This window comes from Callorhinchus milii, unplaced genomic scaffold, assembly GCF_018977255.1.
Source record: "Callorhinchus milii isolate IMCB2004 unplaced genomic scaffold, IMCB_Cmil_1.0 Scaffold17, whole genome shotgun sequence".
NCBI lineage: Eukaryota > Metazoa > Chordata > Chondrichthyes > Chimaeriformes > Callorhinchidae > Callorhinchus > Callorhinchus milii.
The window spans coordinates 15,217,223-15,244,196 of NW_024704758.1; the positions used below are offsets into that span (position 1 = coordinate 15,217,223).

The following is a 26,974-nucleotide window of genomic DNA, read 5'->3' on the forward strand; positions in this document are numbered from 1 at the left end:
TTGTGGACCACGTTACAATGTATAGAAACCAGTGCTGGTCCCTCTGGGAATTGGGGGTTGCATTTTATCCTGGTTATTTGTCCATTACAGAAGTGGGTGGGTGAGTGGGAGGTGGGTTGGTTGTTACAAAAATCCCCCCCTCCTCTCCCTTGTTTTCTTCATTCCTTATTGCCCTGAGATGGTGCTTGTGTCCTGTCCTGAACAGTTCGTTGGATTTCTTTAACCCTTTCTCCAACCCAACCCATTCCACCCCCTCCCCCCCTCCCCCCCTCCCTCCCTACACCAGGGACTCACAGACCGGGACATTGTCGGAGTCCTGACTGTGCATTGAGCTCAGCCCAGTGTCAGAGTCCTCATCCTCGTTGATGTCCAGGCAGGTCTTGGACAGAGTAAGTGCCTCTCCCCAACCGGCGGTGTTGCTCTCAGCCACCCCAGGGTCACCAGCTCTGACCTCCTCACCCTGAAGGGGCTCCAGTCTGTGTCGAGGCTCCTGGATGGTCAGAGAGCCGGCGACCTCCATGGCCAAACTCTGCAGTTCTCTCTCCTTGTCCTCACACAAGCCCTGACTGTCAGACAGCTGCTTCCTGATGTTCTCCAAGTCCGTGTTGAGCCGGAGACCAATGTACAAACTGGTGTCCAGTTGGGTTTGAAGCCTCTCGAGGGACAGAGATACCTGGGCCTCGGGGTCTCGCTGCTCCCCGGGTTGATGACTGTCCCAATCCGGTCCCTCTCGGCGCCGCTTCATCCACCGCCTGTTCAGTTCCTCCTGGATCTCCAGACTGGTTCTTTCTATCAGCTCCTCCTGACGGGACAACTGGTCCTGGAGCTTCTGCACCTGCTCACGGCCCCTCGTCACAGCCTCGGCTCCCGGGGTAGGGTTAGGGCTGGAGCTGGGGTTAGGGCTGGGGTTAGGGCTGGGGTGAGGGCTGGGGTTCGGGTTCTCCTCCTCTCCCGCCCCGTCCACCAGGTACGTGTCCTGCACATAGTTGACGCCATGTCTCTGCATCCTGTCCAGGTGGACCTTGACCTGGTACCTGTCTATCTCCCTGTCCAGCTCCCGGAGTCTCTGCAGCTGTTGGCGGAGGGTGTGATCTTGAGATAAGACCAGGTGCACCAGGGTCTCCATGCGCCCCACAGCCTCCTCCTTGCCGCCGCCGCTGTCCCTCCCCCCCCGGCGCTTGCGGTTGATCTTCGCCAGTTTCCTGAACGCTTTGCGGACGATCCTGCGCTGTTTGTCCCGGGGCAGAGCGGCCAGGGTCAGCCTGGCCCTGCCACTGCCACTGCCCCTGTGGGCACAGGGGGTCTCCCGGCTCAGGACCACCCGTGCCTGAGCGCTGCGGGCCCCGCTGTTGGCCAGAGACGCCTCGCTCCTCACCAACACGAAGGTGACATTGTCCCGCTCCTCGCCCCAGGCCGCCCAGAGCCGCAGCAGTTTGGTTTTGTTGGGCAAAGTTCTCTCAAAGCCTCTCCACTTCTCCACGATACAGTAGGAATCCAGAGACCCCGAGAGCATAGCGCTGTCTCTCTCCTCTCCATCCCCACCCTCCTCCTCCTCCTCCTCCTGGTCACTCCTCTCCTGGTCCAGCACCAACGCTCTGACCACATCGGCGCAGCTGGTGCGTTTGGAGAGACCGGAGACCACCTTCTCCTCTTGGCAAAGCCACACCGTGATCTTACACTGCTCCGTGTCCATCCCAGGGAGGGAGAGAGGGGGGGAGGGAGAGAGGGAGGGGGGGAGGGAGGGAGAGAGACAGGGAGGGAGAGAGGGAGGGAGGGAGGGAGGGAGACAGGGAGGGAGAGAGAGACAGGGAGGGAGAGAGGGAGACAGGGAGGGAGAGAGAGAGAGGGAGGGAGAGAGAGAGGGAGGGAGGGAGAGAGGGAGGGAGGGAGAGAGAAGGAAGGAGGGAGAGAGAGACAGGGAGAGGAGACAGGGAGGGAGAGGGGAGAGGGAGGGAGGAGAGGGAGGGAGGGAGAGAGAGAGGGAGGGAGGGAGAGAGAGACAGGGAGAGAGGGAGACAGGGAGGGAGAGAGACAGGGAGGGAGGGAGACGGGGAGAGAGGGAGACGGGGAGAGAGGGAGACGGGGAGGGAGACAGGGAGACAGGGAGAGAGGGAGCCTGATCTCCAGAGCCAAGATATCAGACCTTTTCTCTCTCTCACTTATCTCTCTTTTCCTCTCTCTGTCTGTCTGATCTTTCCACAGTCGCGATTTCTCTTTCTCTCTCTCTCTTAAATCTCCCCACAGCCGGGATTCCTCTCTCTCTCTCTCTTCTCTGCTTTCTCCTTCTTTCTCTCTCTCTCTCTCTCTCTGTGTCTGTCTGTTTTCTCCCTTTCTGTCTCTCTGTGTGAATCTCTCCACAGACAGGATCTCTCTCTCTCTCTCTGAGCTTCTCCTGAGCTCTGAGCTCCCGACGCGCGAGTTGACTGTTAGTTTAACCTTCTTTATCATGTGACAGACAGACAGACACAGCTCCCGGGCAATGAGGAGCGCTGCAAACTTTTAGCAGATCTCAGCAGACTCTCTCTCACGCCTTTTTCCCTTCCCACTCCTCCCCTCTCCCCCACCCACCCACCTCTCTCACTCTCCCCTCTCCCCCACCCACCCACCTCTCTCACTCTCCCCCACCCACCCACCTCTCTCACTCTCCCCTCTCCCCCACCCACCCACCTCTCTCACTCTCCCCCACCCACCCACCTCTCTCACTCTCCCCCACCCACCCACCTCTCTCACTCTCCCTCTCCCCACCCACCCACCTCTCTCCTCTCCCCACCCACCCACCTCTCCCCTCTCCCCACCCACCCACCTCTCCCTCTCCCCCACCCACCCACCTCTCTCACTCTCCCCTCTCCCCCCCCACCCACCTCTCACTCTCCCCCACCCACCCACCTCTCTCACTCTCCCCCCCCCCACCCACCTCTCTCACTCCCCCCCCCCACCCACCCACCTCTCTCACTCTCCCCTCTCCCCCACCCACCTCTCTCACTCTCCCCCACCCACCCACCCACCTCTCTCACTCCCCCCCACCCACCACCTCTCTCACTCTCCCCTCTCCCCCACCCACCTCTCTCACTCTCCCCCACCCACCTCCCACTCCCCTCCCACCCACCCACCTCTCTCACTCTCCCCTCTCTCCCTCCCTTCCCTCCACCCCCGCCCCACCCCTCTCCCTCTCTCCGAGATCAACTGTTTGTTGTTTATTTTAATAGCAAGAAACCCCACCCGAGCTGGGAAATCCCACAGCCCCAATCCCAGTGATTGCAAAGGAACAAAAGTGGCCCCTGAGTTGGGAGAAGGTGTCCCTTTCCCAGGGAGAAAAGCCTCTCAAAAGAACAGGCTCTGGTCCACTGACATATACCGATTTATATTACACAGTGTAGATTTCTGCCCGAGTGTCATGTTTAATGTGGTTTTAAGTTCATTATTGTTATTAAATTATTAACCGCTCCATAGTCCAACGCTGCAATGTTTGTTTGAACGTGTGGGGCTTTGCGGGTAAGTAACATAGGTTCTCGTGAATGATTAGACTCCACAATTAAATTGTTCATTCGCGGTTCACTATCCTGGTGTCAGTCAGTGGAGAAGCTGTTCTGAGCCTCTTTTATCTTTTGCTCAGCCGGGTGTCTGACACCTGCGGAAACCCATCACCATTGCTTAAGAGTCTCCAAACCAATGTGAGATTTCCATACATCCCACCTGCACATGGAAATCCCAGAGAGAGAGTGTTGGAACGGAATGTGCTCTCTCTCTCCCTGGAGAGACCCATCCTGATTACCTGATTACCTAATTCCGGAGAGTATTAGGTGCAGGTTGGAAAAAGCCAAACTTTAGGGACCCCAGAGTGTGTGTTGGGGTAACTGTTAAGAGTCTAACCAGCTAAACCCACACAGCTTGCCATTGATACCGTTGTCTGACAAGCTTTCCGGCAATCGATCAATTGCTGTTGTTTTAAGCCATGAGGAAGTCGGTCCTTTTTGAATAGTTCCTGTTCCATTTGGTGCTTCATTATTCAATTAGCTTTTCTTTTTTCCAAATGAAACAGTGAGGAGCTGTCAGGAGGTGGATGGTGGATGTGTATGTGGGTTACAGAGGAGGAGTTTGGGAACAGAACACCACATTGTAACAGCCTTAAAAGCAGCAGGGAGGATAGTATGTATGTATTTGGCCTTCGCAAAACTAAAAGGCCACATTTGGCATAAATCACAACGGATCGGTTATAAAGAGGACATTGTGCTCATGAGATGTATTTGACAAACTTGTTTTGATTTGTTTACAAACCTACAGTGTTGACGACTTTAATCCAATTGAAATGCCTCCCCACATCTGAGAGATGTCACAGTGACAAGCTCCCATTACCCCCCACCACCCCCACCACCCCCGTCACTCAGCTAATTACTGGAGATACTCGCTGAGACAGGAGAAAGGGGAAGGTCCTGATTCCCATCCTGACTGTGCAGAGTTGGATAATCTCAGCCAGAGTTTCTTTAAGTTAACAGTTTACTTTGATGCAAATCTTTCTGTCATTTCCATTCCATTCCATGACTGGAGCTCACTCGACCTTTGGAACTGCATCCCCTTCAGGTTCTGCCTCAAGACTTTGACTCTGCTGTAATTTGACTTCCATAATGAAATCTCTTCTAAAAAAATATATCTTTAATGTATTTGAGAAAAATGGAATTCATTTAAAAAACAAAAAGGTGCCACAATTATCTGGAAGACAGGAATAAACCATGATTACAAATTCCAAGATATATTTAACAAATTTCTCATTCGAACCTTAAAGCAATTTAGGAATTCTTAATGTTATTGTGATATACTGTGTTATTGTGTTATTGCTATTGTTTGCCTACATGTACACAGTCACTACGCTTTGCGCTGTGAAGACTTTTGAGACATCTTCCGAATGTGAAAGGTGCTAAGGATTAGGCTCTTTATTTTTCTGCCTGAGAATAAATTGTCATATATACACAGAATTAGCACACCAGGAATATTTATAAGAATATTTGTGAATCAGTCTGACGGGATGTTAGACTCCATCTGTTTGTTTATACTGCCTTCATGTGGACATTAGCAGATCTGCAAACCACCTGTCTGTGGTTGGCAGTCATTAATTGCATCAAATTGTTATTTGAAAATCTTGTTAAAATAATCGTAGAATTTAAATTATTGTATACAATAATGTGCCTTGTGATTATTCTGTATTGAAGGCTGTGGAATATTTCTGAAAGAATTGAACCATAGATTGCACAATCTCATTCAAATCTATTCAAGGGAGTCAGACATTATCACAGAGTTCCATAGTTCTAACCTCCCACATATATTACCTGAAGCTGGAGATAGGAATTGAAGAGAACATTCAACAAGTTGAGCCTCTGATCGGAATTCAAGGTTGGGTCGCTAACGGGTAGGGTGGTCCTTGCTGGACAAGCATCAGGAAAGCTTGCCGGACAGCGATATCAATGGCAAGCTGTGTGGGTTTAGCTGGTTAGACTCTAACAGTTACCCCAACACACACTCTGGGGTCCCTAAAGTTTGGCTTTTTCCAACCTGCACCTAATACTTTCCAGAATTAGGTAAACAGGATGTGTCCCTCTAGGGAGAGAGAGAGAGCTCATTCCATTCCAACAATCTCCCTCTGGGATTTCCACGTGTAGGTGGGAGACATGGAACTCTCAGCTTGGTTTAGATATTCTTAAGCACCGTGATGGGTTTCCACATCTGTCAGACACCCGGCTGAGCAAAAAAGAAACCCTGTACACAAAACACTACAGCTAAATCGCTTAATTAAAAAAGATTGTCATTATATAACAAAGTGTAGTAAATATGTACATATTTGCAATATTTATTCAAATTGTTATTCTCCCCATGAGATAACCTTTACCTTTACAAAATATATAAATATATATCTGTATGAAAATCTCTTCAGGTAACATTGAACACTGCTTTCTTCACAGCAATTTCTTACAGATCAAGAGACGCAGTTTTGGCAACACCAACCACAGTCATAGGCAATTTCAGGCTCAATCATTCTCACAGAATTGATGGAGAGACAACAAGAACAACAGAGCCTGCCATTGAGATTGATTATTATTAACTTGATGGCTCAAGATTTCAGACAACTGTAGCCTAATTTATACCTGAGTAATGATTTTTCACTACACCAGTCCCAAATTATACAATCTACAAATCAAAAATGGTCTCCCAGTAATTGAGCATCATAAGCAGCTTTGGTAGATCAAACCAGAATTTAGCTTATCAGAGCTTAACAGGTGTCAGCCATGGTTCAGTTGGTAGAACTCGTGCCTCTGAGTTCTGAAGCTTGTGGGTTCAAGCCCCACGTTGAGACATTGAGTTCAAACTCGAGGCTGACGCTCCAGTGCTCTGCTGGGGGAGTACCCCATGGCTGGAGGTGCAGTCCTTCAGATGAAATTTAAACTGTGGGCCTGTCTGCCTGTTCAGTTGAATGTGTGATATGAGCCTGGGGTCAATTGCCCTTGGATGTTACCCCCTTACCCCTCCACCACCGTTCTGTGCTGGAGGGCACAGGGCGTCAGCAGCAATTCAGTAACAGCAAAAGGGCACAACAACAAAAACAACAACAAATAACATTTACACAGTGCCTTTCACTTCAGGAGGACATCCCAAGGCTCTGGACAGTCAGGGTTCCACACCCGAGCTGTTGGTTGGGATCAGGGGAACAAGGCAGTGTGTGTTGTGGTGACAGTCACATGTCAGAGCTGCCAATGTGGAGTAGAAAGAGGAGAATTATTTTTCTTTCAGAATCCAAACATTGATCCTGTTAATTATAAGCCATTCGATCTGATCTCTCGTCACCAGCACGCGGATGCAGTCTACTTTATCAGAAGTCTCCGTCATGAAATTCTCCATCTCAATCTTCCCTTCACGAAAGTCCCCAAGTTTACTATACGAGGTGCAACTCACATTGGTTCCCGTGGTCACTCTCCCTCGGCCCAGCTCCACAATGCCGGAAACCAGCATGTCTGCCTTTGGGTCATTCGATCCGGTCAATACCTGGAGTTTTTTAATCCGGATTGAATTCACAAAGATCAGGAGGAAGTAATTGCCCATTTTAGGTGATATACCCCAGAAATAGCCATTTCTCGTGTTATATGCCTTAATGGGCTGATATTGCTTGTGGACCTCAATGTCTGTGTAGACCATCGCTGTAGGATTGTCGGGAAAATTCCAAACCTCCACAAAATCATCATCCTTTAGTTTATTCCTAATGGCCTGGAATGAAGAGTAGTTTCCCATGTGCTGAAAGAGAGACGGTCTAAAACGAATCTCCTCAGGTTGGGCTTTGACCCTGTGGAAATGCTCCAGTAGCCAGTCACAGGGCATCTCGTCATAGAACATGAGCAAGAACCTGGCTAGCTTGGCCAGGTCAGCGCTGTGGTACAGCTTGCCAATGTAGCCCAGTTTTGAGAACATCAGGGTGGTCCAGGAACTGTCAACTGAAGCCACAAATCTCTTCATTAAAGACACAAAATTCTTGGCACACAACACATCATCTTCCAGCATTAAAAAATAGTCAGACAGTTTGGTGCAGGAGTTAACTAGGAAAGCATAGTCCACATTCTGCTTTGATCTGTACCTGACTCTGGCATCTGGATCATTGAAATTTCTTTTGAGCCCTTCCAATGTCGGGTAAATGTCTTGGGGACAACGGATGACCACGAGGTGTCCTGCATCGATGTGCGATCCAAACTTAGCTTCAATTTCCTTCGCAGTGTTGATGCTCCACAACACATCAAAGTCTGCTAGATAAATTACCACCACCATCTCCTCCAACTCCTCAGGACTGCTCTTCTCAAAAATAGACTGCAGTGTGCCTGCCAGGTAACTCTCTCTTCTTCTCCTGACTGATGATATCCCTATTGACAAATATTCTGAAAATAAGAATAGCAAAATGTTTTGTGAGGTTTAGGTGATTTAGTTTTGCTTGTTTTCAATTCTTATAATAATAATATATAATATATAAATGGAATCTTGTTGTTGTTGTAATAATAATAATGCCTACATATGATATAGTGCCTTCGTTCAGACGTCTCAAAGCGCTTCACAGGATATACAGTAAAGTGAATTCACTGTATAGTTTGAGGGCGAATCGCAGCAGCCAATTGCTGAGATTATTATTTTTTGGAGAGACTATTATACCCGGAAAGCGATCTGTCAATCGACTAACATCCAAGTTCTTACTTACTGCTCCATAAACAGAGGAGTGTGGAGTAAGGAAACTTGCCTAAGGTTCTGTCCTCTCGCTTGCGAGGCGAGTGCTCTAACCCAATATGCTACAGGATTGCAATGGTTCCCAAAACAACTATTCATGGTTTTGGAACCATTATAATCAATTAGAATTTAAATTAGATTCCGTGAAGCAGCCGGCAAAACAAAAAAAGGAATCAACGCACGCAACTTACTTCTGCCTTCAGGAAGCGACCCAGCTAGATGTTGGTAAAAAATATTTAATGGTTGAAAAATGTCAAGATGACTCGTGAAATTCTGTGCATGCTTCATCTCGATGTTTCTGCTGATATTTTGCAGAGCACAAACAACGTTCTGAAATCAAAGTATCGCAAGGCATTGATCAGTCGAACATGTACAGATATAACCAAAGGAGCCTGGAGGGCTTGTTCTATTGAGAGGTGACAATAAATAATAATAGTTCTTGCATTTGATGTCGCGCCATTCACACTAAGTGGATGTCCTGAAGCATCTCACAGGCTCTACTATAAAGTTTAGTGACTCTATTTTGTAGGCAAACAAGGAACCAATTTGCGCACAGCAATGTCCCACAAACAGCCATAAAGTGAATGTCCTTTTTTTATATTAAGGGGGAATTTTGACCAGAAAACTGGGAGGAACTCCCTTCTCTTTTCAAATTAGTGCCGAGTGGGATCTTTAACATTCACCTGAACATCACCTGAGTGACACACAGATGATTCCCCCTGCCCTCCCTATTCCCAGCCAGAATCCCAGGGCATTTATACCATAATCGTGATACTCAGAACAAGTCACCCTTTGCAAGTGGGCTTTTATCTTCTTAGGTACTTCACTGCGTCCAAGACACCTTGTGCTACATTTAGATTAGATCAACAAAGCATCGATGTTTCCCTTTGAGACATCTCTTGCCTTGGATGGACTACTCACTGCTCAGGTTGCCCCTGAAGGTGGAAAATGAGAACTAATACATACTCACATGTGGTGAAATTCCTTCAGTGTGGCTACAGCAGGAAAGATGCCAGGACAGGAGACAATAAGGCTCTGGACACAAAGTGCCATGACTGACATGCTTAAGGTCCTGCCAAGCCCTGCCACACATTAATCCATAGCGTTTTGTGTTATCTGCAGCTCAGCTTTGCTGCCATCTGATAATGGGCCTAATATCAGGACACAAGGAATCTGCTTCCAGTTACACCAAACACTGTTCAACAAGAAGGTAACTTCAATAGTCGTTGATCGGGGAAAAGCAGTTTCCTGTGACGACAGCGTTTATAACCACAGTGAGTGACTCTCAATGTTTATGATGACAATCTGACGGTCACTACACAAGGCTAATGCTGGACATCTTAACTAAGTGCAATCACACGTTTATCAGAGGGGATTGTAGGTTAACGATACTTATATTATTAATATCCAATGTAATGATTTATGAAGTGATTCTGTCAGTCTCTGATTGATGTTAAATACATCATTAAAGGGCACCCACTAATTAGACCCCAGTCATGAATATGAGAAAATGTTCTAGGCTTGATTTTCTCACGCCATTTGACTTGAACCATATCTCTGGACATTATTATTATTATTACTCTGCCAGTATCTAGAGGTAAATATTTGTTTATCTACAGTCACTAAAGTTTCCAGTAACATATTGTGAAGTGCTGATGATAAAGCTTGATGATAAAGCGCAAGGAATTATTACATATATACACATATAACTGACAAATGCAAAATGCATCTTTGTCACAGCTCTCATGGTTCTATAAGTGGTTGATCAGCAGAGGGGGCTCTTTCCTTAAGTTAGTTTGAAACACTTTCGCTGCAGCTGTAAGTAACATTGTATTTCGAGACTGAAAAATTGTAACGAAAGCAATTCAAATAAATATTATTTTTTAAACAAAGTGACTTCAATGTCACAGAGTGGGGATTGAGGCCAGTTCACAATCCGCGGTCCACAATTTCCCCCAGTTTTAGGACTAACAGTTAACGGCTGGTATTATAACAGTATTATCTGGAGGGATGAACCGAAAATCTTTCTTCTCCAAGACTAATCTTGTGAGAATAGTTTGCCATAACCTTTAAGGTCACTGCGATTTCTGGAAAATTATTACACTCAGTGTCAATTTGGAGGCCGGTTTCCTCCAGTACATTAGAAAGAAACTCTCTTCTGAAATAAGACTGAACCTAAGGATGTTCTACACTTCTGCATGTCACACGGCAAGGCATTGAGCAGGGACTGAGGCACATCCTAGTCAGTGCGGAAGGAGAATCGAACAGGACAAGTCATACTTGGGGGGAAACAGGTAATGGCTCTCCTCATGGCCAGTTACTGAAGGATAATAAATAAATAATAATCCTTGCATTTGATACAGTGACATAATAATAATAATCCTTGCATTTGATATAACGCTTTTCACATCTTCTCGACGTCTCAAAGCGCTTCACAGAATAGACTGTAAAGTGAATTGACTGTATATTTGTGGGCGAACGCGGCAGCCAATTGCGCACAGCAATGTCCCACAAACAGTCGTGGATTGAAAATAACCAATTTATTATTGTTTTTGGTTTTGGAGGGATTATTATTAGGTGTGTGGAGTAAGGAAACTTGCCCAAGGTTTCCCCCGGCCTGGAATTGAACCCAGGTGTCTCGCTTGCGAGGCGAGTGCTCTAACCACTGAGCTATAGGACTCCACTCCGTAATCTCAAAATGTCTCAAAAATGTCTAGTTTTGTCAAATAATAATAATAATCCATTAATAATAATGCATTTGATATAGCACCGTATCACGTCTTTGAGATGTCTCAAAGCACTTCACAGAATATATCGTAAATAAATAATAATGATATTATTCATAATAACATGAATAACAATAAAATAAAAAGGGAGCAAGCTTTATTATTTGACAAAGCAAGAGAAAAACAGTGCAATAATGTATCTTAGTTTGCAACCCCCACAAACCCACCTCTTGTTTTGTAAGAACAGGGAGAAAGCCAACAGGCTGTAAGCAGTTTAGATTGAAATTGTTTTGTGGCCTGACTAGATCAGACCCCGGTTTCCTTGGTGATACACAATCAGTGTCAAATGTATTCGGATCATTTGTGTTTTTTACACATTACCAAATCTCCAATCACCTTGGGAACATAGGAATTAAAGCTGCCAGTGCCCTTGAGGATAAACTTTATTTAATTCAAAGGGCAGAGAACAATGTAAGCAAAATCCCACGGCTGCAGGAAGCATAAGTGAGCCATTAATAAAAACATACAAGATACATGCCAATGTTTTAACTGGCAACTAGTAAAATAGCAAATCACTGATTACTCAGGAACATAGGAACAAGGAAGAGGCCATTCAGCCCCTTGAGCCTTTTCAGTCATTCCATGAGATCATGGCTGATCTTACCTCAACCCCAATTACCCACCTTTGCCCCACATACTATATATATATATAATATGCATTTTGCCCACAAAATATACAGTCAATTCACTTTACAGTCTATTCTGTGAAGCGCTTTGAGACGTCTAGAAGACGTGAAAAGCGCTATATCAAATGTGAGGATTATTATTATTATTACTATTATTATTATTATACCTTGATACCCTTGAGATGGTGCTTTCATCTTACCGTGGTTGGCTGTGTATCAGAAGCGTTCCTGTAGTAGAACAGTAAAATGGTGGTGAGGAACAACAGCAAACACCAGCGGCGAACATTACACCGCACGAAACAGAACAGCTTTCTCCACAGCATCGTGATTCCCTCGTCTTCGAGCCCTGAAAACACATCAGTCTTTGATGCTGTCACTGATCGGAAAACTTGTCAACGCTTATTAATGCGGCGGCTGGCTGGCCCCAACCGTTTACTTAACAGTAAGTAGGAACCCAGTTGTTAGTCAATTGGCAGATCGCTTTCTGGAGATAATAATCCCTTCAAAAAAAAAAATAATAATAATAATAATTTGGTCACTTAATCCACGACTGTTTGTGGGACCCTGCTGTGCCCAATTGGTTGCCGTGTTTTGCTCACAAAATATACAGTCAATTCACTTTACAGTATATTCTGTGAAACTGTTTGAGAGGTTTCAACGACGTGATAAGGGACTGTATCAAATGCAAGGATTATGATGATTATTATTCAGGGAATAGGCAAGAAGTAAGCCTTTCTGATCTTCGTAGGATCATAATGTCTTCCAGCACAAGAAGGGGGTCACTTAATCCAATGAATGTGTCTGTGGTGACTCACACACACTCACACACCCACACAGACACTTCCACTAACTGTTAGATAGCAATCAAGTTCAGAAACCATAGCTAAATTCCTCAGCTGGAGAGAGGCCAGATACATGTTTTACCTTCATGTCAGGCTGGCTAAGATTTTTGGGGAATGCCAGTGTCACACCCTCCCATTAAGGAGACAACAGGTGAAACAGGTTTGTAAATAACCTTGTAACATCAACGCTAAATGATCATGGGAAGGAATGATTTGCATACATGAAGGAAGGAAGAATCAGACTCTTAGCTGAAGACACTCTGCCATGTTCTAATAGGGGTGGGCAAAATACGGCCCGAGTGCCATATCTGGCCGCCAAATGATTCTCTCCGGCCGGTCATTGTGTCCAGCAATAGAAAAAAGTATAGTTTGTTCAGTCCCAGAAAGTCGCACAAATTTCGCATTTGAATCTGACCGGGAACATCAGCCAGTCACACGGCTTAGTTGTGTGCACGCTCCCTTAAGTGTCGAATTAGGCTGACGTCAGAAATGTACGGATCGGGAAATTTTAAAACACTCACGCGGCAACCGCGACAATACTTTTTACTGAAGAGGATGTTAATTAGAAATTAGTTTATCAAAGAAGCGGAAAGTGGACGCTGAAGGCCGAATAGTTAACAAAGAATGGACCTCTAAANTTTTTTTGTTACCGGTGTGGGTGGAAAAGCGGTGCTTAATTTGCAAAGAAAGTGTGGCAGTGCTCAAAGGCTACAACTTGAATCACCATTTTGAGAGCAAACACGCTTGCAAATATAAGAACATTTCTGCTGAAAAAAAAGGAAAAAAAGCTGATGAGATGGTTGTTTGAATCCAGAAAGAGCAAAGCATTTTCACAAAACAATTTGCATTCCAGGATGAGATTACAAGAGTGAGTTACGTGAATTACCACTCTGCTTGAGGAATTGGAATCCAAGCACAAGGTATGTTCTGTGTCACACAAGTGTAAGATGGCTTAGTTTAGGAAAGGTCTTGAAAAGTGTGTGGGAACAGAGCAGAGATTGATTTATTTTTGGGCTTGAAACAAAAAAAATTGGATTTCCCACAGCTGAATGATGCGAATTGGTTCTCTGATTCCACATTTGCCATTGATATTATGGGCCACATGAATGAACTGAATTCAAAACTGCAAAGGAAGGGGCCTTTGTGCACGATTGTGTTGCAGTGTCAAGTCATTTAAGACAAAATTATTTATTTTATTGCATCAGATAGGAAACGGGCTGTTCTCCCACTTTCCAACTTTGCAACAGATTACTGTTTGCGATCAAAGCCTTAAAAGGTATACTTTGTCACTTCTTGACTTACATGCCAAATTTTCTCGCTGATTCCGGGATTTCAATTTGATCGAAAATAATAATAATAATAATCCTTGATTTGATATAGCGCTTTTCACGTCTTCTAGATGTCTCGATGCGCTTCACAGAATAGACTGTAAAGTGAATTGACTGTGTATTTGTGGGCGAAACGCGGCAGCCAATTCCGCACAGCAGCGTCCTCACAAACAGTCGTGGATTGAAAATGACCAATTTATTATTGTTTTGTTTTGGAGGGATTATTATTAGGCTCTGTGTGGAGTAAGGAAACTTGCCCAAGGTATCGCCCTGACCTGCCTGGAATTGAACCCAGGTGTCTCGCTTGCCAGGCGAGTACTCTAACCACTGAGCTACAGGACTCCACAAATGACCTGTCTTTGGTCTCTTCACCTTTCTCATTTGATGTTGACAAAGCCCCATTTGACCTCCAACTCAAGCTTATTGATCCACAATGTGATCCATTGCTTGCGGAGCAATTCAAATCAATGCCGCTTCCCAGTTTTTACGCCTCTCTTAATGAATATACCTTTCCAAAAATAAATGCGCATGCCCGGATGATGCTTGTGCTGTTTGGATCAGCATACATATCCGAGCAGAATTTTCTGTGATGAAATTCAATTAATCAAAACATAGATCTGTGATGACCGATGACCACTTTGCAGCAGTTCTCCGCATTGCAACAACGGAGACGATGCCTGACTTCATTGTCTGGTTAATGCACATCAGCTCTTTCATTCTTCCCATTGAGTGAGTGTCTCACATTCTCATCAACATGTGAATAAATGAATAAATATTGAATAAATGTCTGCTCAATGAGTTGTTTTTATTTAACCTAATTTTAATGAATGTCAATTATATAGACTTTATTTTATACGTGTGCAAGTGTGAGACTTGATTTTGAGCTATTATTAAGCATTTGCGCCTATATTAAGCGTGTGCCCCGCAAAGCTTACCAAAATTTGTGAAGTGGCCCGCCAGCCAAAATAATTGCCCATCCCTGTTCTAACCTATCTGTATATAAGAAGAAACTCGATGATGCAGAAGGGAGGAGAGGGAATTAGGAGAGGGCATTAGGAGAGGTGGAGGCATGTGTGTAGATTCTCACACTCATGTACAAATCACTTCATTGCCTGTCACTTCTTACCTCTCTGACCTGCTCACACCCTACTCCTCTACCCCCTCCCTTCGCCTCCTGCACATCCCTCATCCACTCCTCTGCACCAGCAGCTGCCGAGCCTTCAGCCAATACCCCCCAACACTCTGGAACTCTTTGCCTCAATCCCTTGCCTTGTCCATCTTCAGACCTCACCTGAAGACCTTCCTCTTTGACCTCCCCACTCTCACTGGTTCCTTCGCACCTCCCTCATCTTCCTCCTCACCAGCCACCACCTCCCCCCACCCCCACCCCACACACACACACACACAGGATCAGTACCAAGCTCCAAGGCCTATGAAGCAGACTGATGTTGCTTTATGCACAGAGCACTGTCCAGCGCACCAACAAAATCTCTCTGTCTTTCTTTTGTCACTCATAGCTTTGCTGTTAGCTGAGCTGACGTCCCACGGGCTCTGAAACGGTCACAGCATGTTGCAACCTGTGGGAGTTTTGGAAAAGTATTCCAACTATTTGTCACTGGTTTTCTTCCTATTGCTTCCCTCTCCCAACCCCACCTCCCTCTCCCAACTCCCACCTCCCTCTCCCGCCTCGCTCCAAATTCAAAGAAAAACAATATAAATTTGTACGTTTAAAGGCACAAGTGGACGGATGTGAGGTTCAGATAGTAACTTACATACATGGCTTTTTTTGGTCAGCCGGGTGTCTGACACATGTGGAAACCCATCATCATGCTTAACAACCAAGCTGAGATTTCCATGTATCCCACCCACACATCGGAATCCCAGAGATAGATTATTGGAATGGAATGTGTCCCTCTCTCTCTCTCCCTGGAGGGATGCATCATGCTAATATTCCGGCAAATGTTAAGCACAGGTTGGCAAGAGACAAGGCTTGGGGGGAGCCTAGAGTGTGTTGGGGAAACTAATGGAGTCTAACCAGTTAAAAATGCATAGCTCGCCATTGAGAGTTCTGCCTGGCAAGCTTTCCCACTACTTGTCCAGCTATGACCAAACTATCCATTCGGGCTAAGGCTTGCAGGGTTAACAAGAGCTGAGTGGGATGATTCCCTGCCCTCATGCCGTTGGATGCAAATGTAGGAATAGTTTTCCCTTGATGCAAATGATAAGGTTTTCAACTAACTTTCTCTTGAATGTTCCAAAGTGTCTACAACTTTTCACTTTGTCTGCATGAAAAACGCACTTAACAAAAAAGTTTCCTGGTGTTTTTGCAGCTTTCGATTCAACAATACATTAACTTCCTGTGAGCGTTTCCCGCGAGAGAGAGAGGACTCGACTCCCAGCACCTGAGAACCACTTGTTCCACAAACTAACTTAATCTCAATTGAATGAAATCAAATGCAATTCCACCATGAGGAAGAGATGTGGTGATGGAGAAAGAGAGATAGAGAGATTCTGTCGCTAGTCAACTACACCAAAACAAATGACTACGGTTGGCTATGAAAAAGCAGTCACTATTGTGAAGCACTTTGAGACATTTTGACGTGATAATGTGCCACAAAAAATACACATTTTTTCCTCTGTCTCCAGTTGGGGGTGAAGATGTGGCCACACAGGTACCAATCAACACCCTTGCTCTCCTGTTCAATGTTTCAGCGTTATAACACAAGTAGTGAGATTTCCCCTTTTAATCAAATGGAGCGCAGCACCGAATCAACCTGCTTAACTGGTCTGGCAGGTTTTGAGCAAATCTAATTGTGTATGGTTATCAGTGCTGGCACCGTGCATTCCTATTCATATGGGGTTAAGGTATACTATCTGGTCCTGTAAGATAATATCCCTCGGACCCTTCCAATGAAGAGCTTAAATGGTTGGATCTGTGGGTCTCATCCCATTGAAGCCATTTCATGGCTTCGCTGATTTTTTTATGAAGAATGACAAAGTGAGGAACAAACCGTTCGTCAGTGGAATCAGCAGCATACAATATTTTTATTTGTGTTTTTTTTAATCAAGGGAGAAGCTTCAAATGGAATTATTCAATTTGCAAACCGGACCCAGCATCACCTAGGAGACACACCACCCAGTGCAGAGGATCAACGGAGTGAAGGATTCAATGTAAAAGAAAATCTCTCTACAACCGATCAACCCACACCCTCACTCAACATCAGAACCAAAATGTTTACGCAAACAAAACCGAAGAGGAAAAATAATAATCTTTAGATTTGTTACAGCGCCTTATCACGTTGTCTCAAAACACTTCACAGGATTTAAAACCTGAAACACTTTGCACATCGCGCAAGGCAGAGGGCAAAGATACCATCTCCATCCTTACAACTAACTCTAGAGTAGATTAAAGGGGGGTGGGGGGCGCGGTGTCGAGGGGTCACCAACCATTTTCTTGTGGCCCAGCCTGTGAGTAAAGGGAACATAAGAAAAGAGCTGGAGGGTGAGGCTTTCATTTGTCTTTTTAATCTCTTCCATCAACCAACCAGACAAGCATTCAAGGTAATTCCTTTCTCGTGACTTCCTCGTTCTGTTGCTCTTTACAGGCAAAAGAGCTGACCAAACAGTCCTGCCCATTACACTGTATAATTACTTTGTTTCACACTTTGTTTACAAATGTAATTTTGTTGTTGCTTTACGGTGAATCCTGTGAAGTGCTTTGTGACGTTCTCCCAATGGGAAAAGTCCAGGAGTATGATTGATTAATTAATGATTATTATAAAGTTATGGTCAGTTTCTCTGATGACCTGATGGTTTAGCTGAGCTAGTGACACGTACGGAAACCCACCACCGTGCTAAAGCATATTCAAATCAAATGCCTCTCCTTCACTAAACAGTCTGTTTGTGCAGACTCTGCTCAAACACAGTACAATTTCTCGGATATAATACAAACTTTCAAACCTCAAAACCTACAGCTCCATAAAGAAGTTTCCAAGCAGTAGTGTCCATTCAGCCCTCCTCATTGGTGTGTGTTCAGTTTATCTGGAGATAGATACCCAGAGAGTAGAGCTACAAACTAGTTGGCATTGAATAACATGAAGTGAATAATTAGTTTTGTCCGGGGGGGAGGGGTGCGGGGCACAGGGAATGGTGGCCAGGACACTGGGAGAAACTCCACTCCCTTTCCAAATAGTCAGGGATCATCAACTTTCCACCTGAACATGCGGATGGGGACCTAGTTTGAGGAATCAATCTGAGGGCCAACAGCACCAGTGACAATGCAGCTCTTCCTATGCTCCACCAACCCCCCCCCCCCCCCCCCCACCACCCCATAGATGAGAGGGAGAGGCTCCCAGAGAGTGGGGGACACAGGAGTTGATGGCTCATCGGTGTGTGAATAAGACCTTCACTCAATGTGGCGAGGCAACACGACAGAATTCGAGAGTGTATGATTACGTTATGTATTACACTGCGCAGACTCATATACATAGGTTATTTATTTCAGAGGCAAATCTGATAAGACTGAGCAGCTATTGTTCTCAACCCGAATCACATGAATATCTGTTTGACAACAAATAAATGACCAATCTGCTTCTTGCTCCTCACTGCCCCCACCTTCCCTGTCCCACAATCAGTGACTGAGCTTCCAGCCATCCTCCCCCTCTCTATTGAACAGTCTCCTTAAGATCCCTTCACTTTTCTCCTGTCCCGCCTCCAAAACCTTTCTCTTTGACCCTGTTTTTGGTCGGCACCCTTAAATTCTCTTCTGTTCCTTATTATTAGGGAAACCTTATTATTGTAGAGAAATATTTCCTGGTGTTTGTCCTGAACTTGACCTTCACAATCCCCTGCAGCTTGGCTGAGCTGTGAGCTGTTGTCACTCACACTCTCACTTCCGAGGCACGAGGTGTGGGTTCATGTCCCACATCAGGGTTTTAATCCAGAGCTGGAGTTGTGTAGCATTATTGTGAGGTGCCATCATTTGCACGAGATATTAAAGTTGATCTTCAACATTCACCAATACCTGTTCTGCTGGTTTAACTCAATGAAACAGGTGGATGTTAAAGATCCCACAGCACTTGATAATATTCATCATCCATTTGAGGGGTGGAGGGTAGCAAAGTGGTTGGTATCTCAACATGATAAGGCACCGTATTCAATGCAGGATTATTATATTCAGTGCAGTGTAGGATTTGGAACTGCTTAGTAGCTTGAACACTGAAGTATTATTTCGAGAACTTATGAATATTTTTCGTTCTGGCTCTATTTTCAAGGACAATAACAAATAGGTATCTTGTTCTACAAGTAGCCTCAGTTATAAGTCTTTAGTTTAGATCACGGTCGAGCTATGAAGTCCGAGGTTTTATAAGCCTTACATTTGATACAGTGCCTTACACATCAGGAGGATGTCTCAAAGCGCTTCACAAGATGTAGAGTGAATTTATATTGTATGTGATGGGGGGTATGATCAAGAACTTAAAACACTAAAAACTCCTGTATAACGACACTGAAGGTTCTTTATCCTACAATGTTAATTTATTAACTTTCTTGTTGCATTAAAAATGACAGTCCCATTGAATAGGTCTTTTAACAAGATGACTCATTCCAACTCAATAATAATAATAATAATAATAATCCTTGCATTTGATATAGCGCTTTTCACGTCGGGAGGACGTCCCAAAGCGCTTCACAGAACACACTGTAAAGTGAATTGACTGTATATTTGTGGGTGAACGCGGCAGCCAATTGCGCACAGCAATGTCCCACAAACAGTCGTAGATTGAAAATGACCAATTTATTATTGTTTTTGGTTTTGGAGGGATTATTATCAGGCTCTGTGTGGAGTACGGAAACTTGCCCAAGGTTTCGCCCTGCCTGGAATTGAACCCAGGTGGAATAATTGTTGACTTATTTCCCATTAGATTTGGTTAAACCAGAATGGGAAGGTGAGAGTGGGGGTGGAAAGAGTATTTAAGGTGCTGTGTCAAACATGAGTTTCATTTTATTTATTTATTTAATTAATTAAATGCAGGAAAAAAAAGTTAATTGAAGTTATTAATAATAATCCTTGCATTTAATATTGTGTCTTATCACATCGTCGTGACGTCTCAAAATGATTCAGAGGATTTGCTGTAAAGTGGTTTGACTACTGTGAGAATGAAAGTTACCTATTATTGACCATGATTCCATACTTGTATTTAATGATGTTGCCTCTTCTTTAAAAAAGTACAAATTCCTAACTCAAGATCAAGGCCCACGGGATTAATGGGAAAATATTAACATGGATAGAAGAGTGGCTATCGGGTAGAAAGCAGAGAGTAGTGATAAACGGATCATTCTCGAATTGGCAGGAGATGTAACTAGTGTAGTGCCACAAGGATCAGTGCCTCGGCCTCAGCTGTTTACTATTTACATCAATGATCTGGACGAGGACATTGAATGTAATGTGTCTAAATTCGCGGATGATACTAAACTCGGTGGGAGAGTGAGCTCTCAGGATGATGGAAAAAGATTGCAACGGGATACAGATAGGCTCGGGGAGTGGGCAAGTAGGTGGCAGATGGAATTCAATGTTAGCAAGTGTGAAATTATTCACCTAGGTAGCAAGAATAAAAGAACAGATTATTTTCTGGAAGGGGAGAAGTTAGATAGAGTTAGTATTCAAAGGGATTTGGGTGTCCTTGTACACCAGTCCCAAAAAGTTAGTTTGCAGGTGCAGCAGCAACTAGGAAGGCAAACGGCATTTAGCGTTCATTTCGAAATGTTTAGAAAATAAGAGTAGGGAAGTCTTGCTGCAACTGTATAGGGCTTTGGTGAGACCGCACCTAGTATCGTGTGCAGTTTTGGTCTCCTTATTTAAAAAAGGACATACTTGCCCTCGAGGGGGTGCAGCGTAGATTCACTCGGTTAGTTCCTGGGATGAGGGGACTGACCTATGAGGAGAGGCTGAATAAACTGGGGCTGTATTCTCTGGAGTACAAAAGAATTAGGGGAGATCTTATTGAAACTTATAAGATTCTTAAAGGGCTGATAAAGTAGACACAGAGGGACTGTTTCCCCTGGTAGGAGAATCTATAACCAGGGGTCACAGTCTTAAAATTAAGGGTCAGCCTCTTAGAACAGAGTTGAGGAAACATTTCTTCACTCAGAGGGTAGTGAACGTATGGAATTCACTACCCCAGAAGGCTGTAGATGCTCAGTCCTTGAACATTTTCAAGGCTGAGACTAATAGATTCTTGAAAAATAGAGGGATTAGGGGATATGGGGATAGGGCGGGTAATTAGAGTTAGGTCTGAAGATCAGCCGTGATCCTATTGAATGGCGGAGCAGGCACGAAGGGCCGAATGGCCTACTCCTGCTCCTAATTCTTCTGTTCTTATGTTCTTAACCCCAAGTGCTTTACAAGAGCAAGGAAAACCTAATTAAATTAAGTATTATAACTATAATAACTTGGATTTTAAAATTATAAGACATTGCAGAGTTCTTTTCAATGATAAGAATGTGTAAATGTCAGCACATGATGCACCATGAAATGCTATTTGGATTCTCATTTGTACATACGTTTATGCCAACAGCAAGAATAAAAATGATTTGTCACTGATTATACCAATGATTTCTACAGGATCCTTTTAGATTTCACAAATTCACAAAATTCACATAAAGGCATCACTATGGTGCAGATCAGTGGGATCATTTATCATAAACCCACTTAACAACCTCACAGATAAAATCCTTTACAAGATCAGTGTCTAGATTCACCCCATTCTCTGAATTGAATCCTGATCTTATGCATTCAGAACGGAAAACACTATTGCTTTAGCAGCCCTACAACAGTCAATTCTGTGTGCATCTCTCTCTCCCTTCCACCAAAGTTCATTCCAGTTCAAAGGCCTTATTCCTTAACTTGTCTGAGATTATTTTTGAAAAGCCTGTACCTTCAGTTCAGCATCAGTTGTTCTTTGAGAATTTGCGGAAAACAATTCAGGACTGTCGATGTCTAGTTGTGAAGGTTGCACTCTAAAAACTTTTAAGTTCTGATCCTTGTGATAATTTTCTGTTACACCCACTGCTCTCCATAGACTCCTCCTCTCATGTGCTAAGAGTGCTGTATATTAACTATTTATTTGTGAACAAGTGCCTTCAGTAACAGAATGTCACTTAGAACATAAGAACTGCTAGACAAAAGACGAAAGAAGATATAGGTCCATCCAGTTCACCTTCCCCCATCTTGGAACATGTCATGTCCCCAAACTATACTGTACTGTATCCCAAGATACTATTTGCTAAAAGAAATTGATCTAATTTGCTTTTGAAAGAATCAACACTTTCTGCTTCCAGCATCACCCTAGGGAGCCTCTTCCATACATTTGCTACTCGCTCACTGAAATAGTGTGTGGACATGTGATATTTTCTATAAAAAAAGTGAACCTATATTATGGAGGGGAGGGGGAGAGTGGGTCAACTCAAACAGTGAAAACCAAAGAAGCATAAAAAGCGTGTAAGCTCTTCAAAGAATAATAATGAGAAACAGAGATTCCACAGTTTGGGACATTCTGTATAAACATAGAAAGCGCAAGTATAGATCGCTAAACAAATCAGTAAAGAAACAATGTAAATATTGTGAATGAAGCCAGCCAAGTGAGAATCTAAGTAACATAGATTGATGGAGATTCAACATCAATTCATAATAATTATTAATAATCCTTTCATTTGATAAAGCACTTTTATCATGTTGTTGAATTGTCTCAAAACGCTTCCTGTGATTAAAAATATCCATGGATAGGATGGAATTTGCCATTCGATAAGTTGAAAAAGACTTAAAAGCATCAATCAATTGACTCACCGTTTATATCAAGCCACTCACAGCACAGAATCAGACACGGGTACCAGAAAGTGCAATGCATAATTGCAAACAGAAAAGGATACAGGATGCAGCAGCAACAACAAAGATAATCAACTTTGAATTTGGTACCTCTCAAAGGTTTTACATAATGTAAAGTGTGCTGTATTTTGTAGGCAGGTGTGGCACAATGAATAAATGAGAGCTGGAACAGGTTGCCACCTGTGGTTGGAAGTCAGGAAGCTGCAAATGGAAGATGTTTGGGTGGGGAGCTGAAATTGGATGGGCCGAAGGGTCTTCATGACCAGTGGATGTAAAGGGCACCATTGACATGGTTGTCAATGCACAGTGAGGTGACGTCCAGCATGTCGATTGTACCTAATGTTCTGTCAAAGTGATGCGCAGCACTTTTTCCGTCTCCAAACAGAAAAGCTTGCAAAGGTTTTTGTTGAAAGTCGACCGGTGCCCATTTAAATCTTGAATCAACGTTCCCAATCAAACGGAAATCATTTTTCACAGCAAACTTCACACACATCATTTTACCATTTAAACCACAGTGAAAACCACAAGGCTTTCTGTTAGACACTTTATTTCCTCAGAAGCTCGGCTTTCACACATTAAACTACCTCCTGTGAAGCTCGATTAAAATGAAAAGAATTTGGTTGAAGGTTTCCATAAAATGTGCAATAATACTCCTTGCACTTGATATGTCTTATCATGTCATTGTGTCAAAATTCTTTGCAGGATTTACTGTAGCACAGTGTCTGTATTTTGTAGACAACCATAAATATAAAAATGACAAGACATTAAAAGTCAATAGGTTTAATTTTGTATAAAAGAATCCCTACGTTCTCCTACATTTGTGGCTGAGTATCTATCTATTGATTACACTTGGGAACCTTTGTTCCTCTGGATGTCAATAGTGCAATTCAGGAAATTCATTACTATAGCAACTATGTATTAATGATCCTAAGATAGCTTCAGCGCAACACTCAGTTGACATTGGTAATAAGTTTCCTAGTAACAGGCATCTGGGATTATCACTACATTGAAAAATGATCTCCTGAGCTCCCACCTTCCAGGTGTTAAAATCTCACTCAGCTCCAAATCTTCCTCCACAAAATACACAGTCACTCCACTTTACAATATAAAGCGCTTTGAGACGTCTCAACGACATAGGGCGCTGTATCAAATGCAAGGATTATTATTATTATTATTATGTTGCAGTTCTTTATGGCAACAATTAAAAAGGAGAGAGATCAGTTATTTTTCTCTTTTATTGTTTGATTTATACTGTATGAATACAAATACAAAGTTTCTAGAAAGCTACAAAATGTCTACCACTTTATTAGGAAGGCATTAAAATGTGTCAAACATTTGCTGTAAAGGACACACACACACACAAGTTGTGTTTCAGAGTGATGATTCAAATAATTGCACTTAACTGTCATGGATATTAAGGTTATCACACGTCTGTACCAAGAAAGCTAAGATACATCCTTTATACAAAGCACCTTTAAAAAATTCTCTGCACACAAACCCTATAAATTTTATGCAACTAATCCATACTAAAGATGAGTTTACTTCAAAGCCAACATTTTAAATGGTTATAACCAAAAGGTACCAGTACCTACACATTAACAGCAACAAATACAAAACATACAGTACAGCTCGCAAGTTTGACTTAATGTCCTTTTTGACGCTTATAAATTAGTGTTCTCTCAAGCAGCTGCAAAAGGGCATATGATGGTGGCATGTCTTTAAAAAAGGGCAAACTTCAGGAGTAAGGCAAGTGCTTGAAGTAATTGGGCGCTAAAATAAATAAGAGGGCAAAATCCCATGACACCTAAACTAACATTTAGCACGGGTTGGGGACAGAAAAAACAATTAGGGGCAAGAGCAGTACTTCCTGCCACAAAACGTTGGCAAGATCCATCAACATGAATGGGAAAGTTTTTGGGAAGCTTAACCACAAATTGCATTTACACAGCGCCTTTCACATCGGGAAGACATCCCAAGGCACTGGACTGTCAAGCATTTACACCCGAGCTGGGGGTTGGAATCAAGAGGTGTGGGGGGGGAGGGGGGCGGGGGGGTTAGAGAGGATAGGGCGGGGGGGGGGGGGGGGGAGTGTGGGAGGATGACCAAAGGCACGGTCAAAGAGGAAGGTTTTGATATGGGCCTTGAAGGTGGCAAGGGAAGGGGCGAGGCAAAGGGGCTCTGGGATAGAGATGTATTGGGTCTTAGTGGAAGTGACTTGGACAGCTTCCAACTGTGTTCAAATAGAAATGGTTTTTTTTGGGATACGTAGCAGACTGAATCAAAAAAGATATTTGTAGCAAATTTACCAGCTGTATGATTTTTTTTTAAAAAAGTAACCACTGACCATTATTTCAAAGCATCAGTTAAAGCCACAATACCATTTTATACACATTACAGGACAAAATGTAAGCAAAAAAGTTAAATTCAATGAGTTATTTATAATGTGAACAAAGTACACATGGCAACAAAAACGGTCGCTTACACAGTGGAAACTTGTAGATAGAAAAAATTAAAGGCTACTTAGGTTTAAAGGATACCAAATTCCTTTATTGTGTTACTCAGGCACATTTTTTTTTGTTTCTGGCTGATCTTCACTCACAAGTCACAGGCCATGATGACACAGAGGCTGAAATAAAACCAAATGCCAGTAAAGAGGTAACAGGCTGTTCGTGTACTGACTGCATAGCTCCATTCACCACACACACGTTCAAAAGAATATTACCCTCGATTTGCAACCCCCCAACCCACCCCTCCACCCACCACTGAGCTTACCCATTCTACAGGATTATGGGGAAGGAGCGGGGAGAGAAGAGAGGGGAAGGAAGGACAAGTGTCATCGGTGCCTTTTAAACAAGATAATCAAACTATTTGATCTATACTGTTAGTTTTTTCCATAAATATTGTGACAATCGTAGCAAATGCCCTCACACACTATGTTGTGCCAAAGCATTTTTTTTAAACTGGGGGGAGGCAACCGCATTGCGATCATTTTATGTACAATACATTATAAGATTTGGGGCATTTTTTGATGACTCAAAACCTTGACCTCGACCACATTCAGCAACTTGTAGTGTTTTTAGGCTCCAGTGCACAGGCAGGCATACAGAGTGTGTATTTGTGTGACACAAATTGTATATGGGGAGCGTAGAGAAATTGTTGTATGTATAAAAATGTATCTTAAATACAAAATGGTCTTTTAGACCTAACAGTAAAGGGAATTAGGCCTCCAGAATGAATAACTGACGATTAAACCAATTTCACAATGGATCACACTTAGAATACTGTGTGGAATTCTGGTCCCCACATTATAGAAAGGATGTAGAGGCACTGGAGATGGTGCAAAGGAGATCCACAAGGATCTGAGAGGTTACACCTATCAGGAAAGGCTGAACATACCCTTTTCTCTTGAAAAGAGGATGGTAAGGGGTGACCCGATAGAGGTCTTTAAAATGATGAATGGTTTGATAGGGTTGACATGGAAAAGATGTTTCCACATGTCGGGGAGACCAAAACCAGGAGCCATCAATATAAAATAGTCACGCTTAGATCAAATAGGGAAGTTAGAAGAAATTTCTTCACACAGAGAGTAGTGGGAATGTGGAATATGCTACCACAAGGAGTTGTTGAGGCAAATAGCATAGATGCATTTAAAGGGAAGCTGCATGAGGGAGAAAGGAATATAAGGTTATGCTTGAAGGAAGGGTAGGAGGAGGTTCATGTGGAACATAAACACAGTCACAGACCAGTTGGGCCGAATAACCTGTTTCTGTGCTGTATATTCTAATGTATACATTAACGCCATGATAGTTTACTGGGCTTTGTCTGGTTAAAAAAAGGATGTTACACCAAACGCAAGGCGTGACAAAGTGTCGTTGGCTTAAAATCTAGAAATAAAGTATCAGGGGCACAGAAGAAACAGAAATAAAACTTCTGTGCACCTTTTTAACACACCTATGAAAATCTCACACTGCTCCCCAATCCATGTGCGTTAGAAGAATGACACAGCAGTCTCACTTGTGAGAAATTACAATGATTTACTTGCAAGGTCTTAACATAGAGAACTAGGACTTGATCCTTTGTGGAACTAGACAGTAGTACTAAGTTGCCCACCCTCTTTTTTTCATAACCAGAAGGCCAAATCTTGAAGTGCATCTGCTCTGTGAAACCACTGGTGATTTGTAGAGAAGGTGCCACCAACTTATCCACAACACCGAACAAAGGCTCGGATTTGGCAATAGCAGCAACAAGGTCAGTCATGTCCATA

At 43.5% G+C, this 26,974-nt stretch overlaps 2 protein-coding genes across 2 annotated transcripts; both read right to left on the minus strand.

Annotated features, from left to right (window-relative positions):
* Positions 1-270: 270 nt before the first annotated feature.
* Positions 271-1,694, minus strand: LOC103175112 (ras association domain-containing protein 10). Its single transcript, XM_007887875.2, has one exon. The coding sequence runs from the start codon at positions 1,691-1,693 to the stop codon at positions 278-280; it is 1,416 nt and encodes a 471-aa protein (XP_007886066.2). The 5' UTR covers position 1,694; the 3' UTR covers positions 271-277.
* Positions 1,695-6,670: 4,976 nt separating this feature from the next.
* Positions 6,671-21,827, minus strand: LOC103175065 (alpha-1,3-mannosyl-glycoprotein 4-beta-N-acetylglucosaminyltransferase C). Its single transcript, XM_007887818.1, has 4 exons — positions 21,764-21,827; positions 11,860-12,005; positions 8,439-8,577; positions 6,671-7,907 (listed from the first exon to the last, which is right to left on the minus strand). The coding sequence occupies exons 2-4, from the start codon at positions 11,980-11,982 to the stop codon at positions 6,763-6,765; spliced, it is 1,407 nt and encodes a 468-aa protein (XP_007886009.1). The 5' UTR covers positions 11,983-12,005; positions 21,764-21,827; the 3' UTR covers positions 6,671-6,762.
* Between the last annotated feature and the right edge of the window lie 5,147 nt (positions 21,828-26,974).

Excerpts from the sequence above, each read along its gene's own strand:
- LOC103175112 (XM_007887875.2), bottom strand. The coding sequence starts at position 1,693 with ATGGACACGGAGCAGTGTAAGATCACGGTGTGGCTTTGCCAAGAGGAG.
- LOC103175065 (XM_007887818.1), bottom strand. The coding sequence starts at position 11,982 with ATGCTGTGGAGAAAGCTGTTCTGTTTCGTGCGGTGTAATGTTCGCCGC. Across the intron at positions 8,578-11,859 it reads CTGATACACAGCCAACCACG|AACGTTGTTTGTGCTCTGCA; the intron begins GTAAGATGAAAG and ends CTTTGATTTCAG. Across the intron at positions 7,908-8,438 it reads GTCGCTTCCTGAAGGCAGAA|AATATTTGTCAATAGGGATA; the intron begins GTAAGTTGCGTG and ends TCTTATTTTCAG.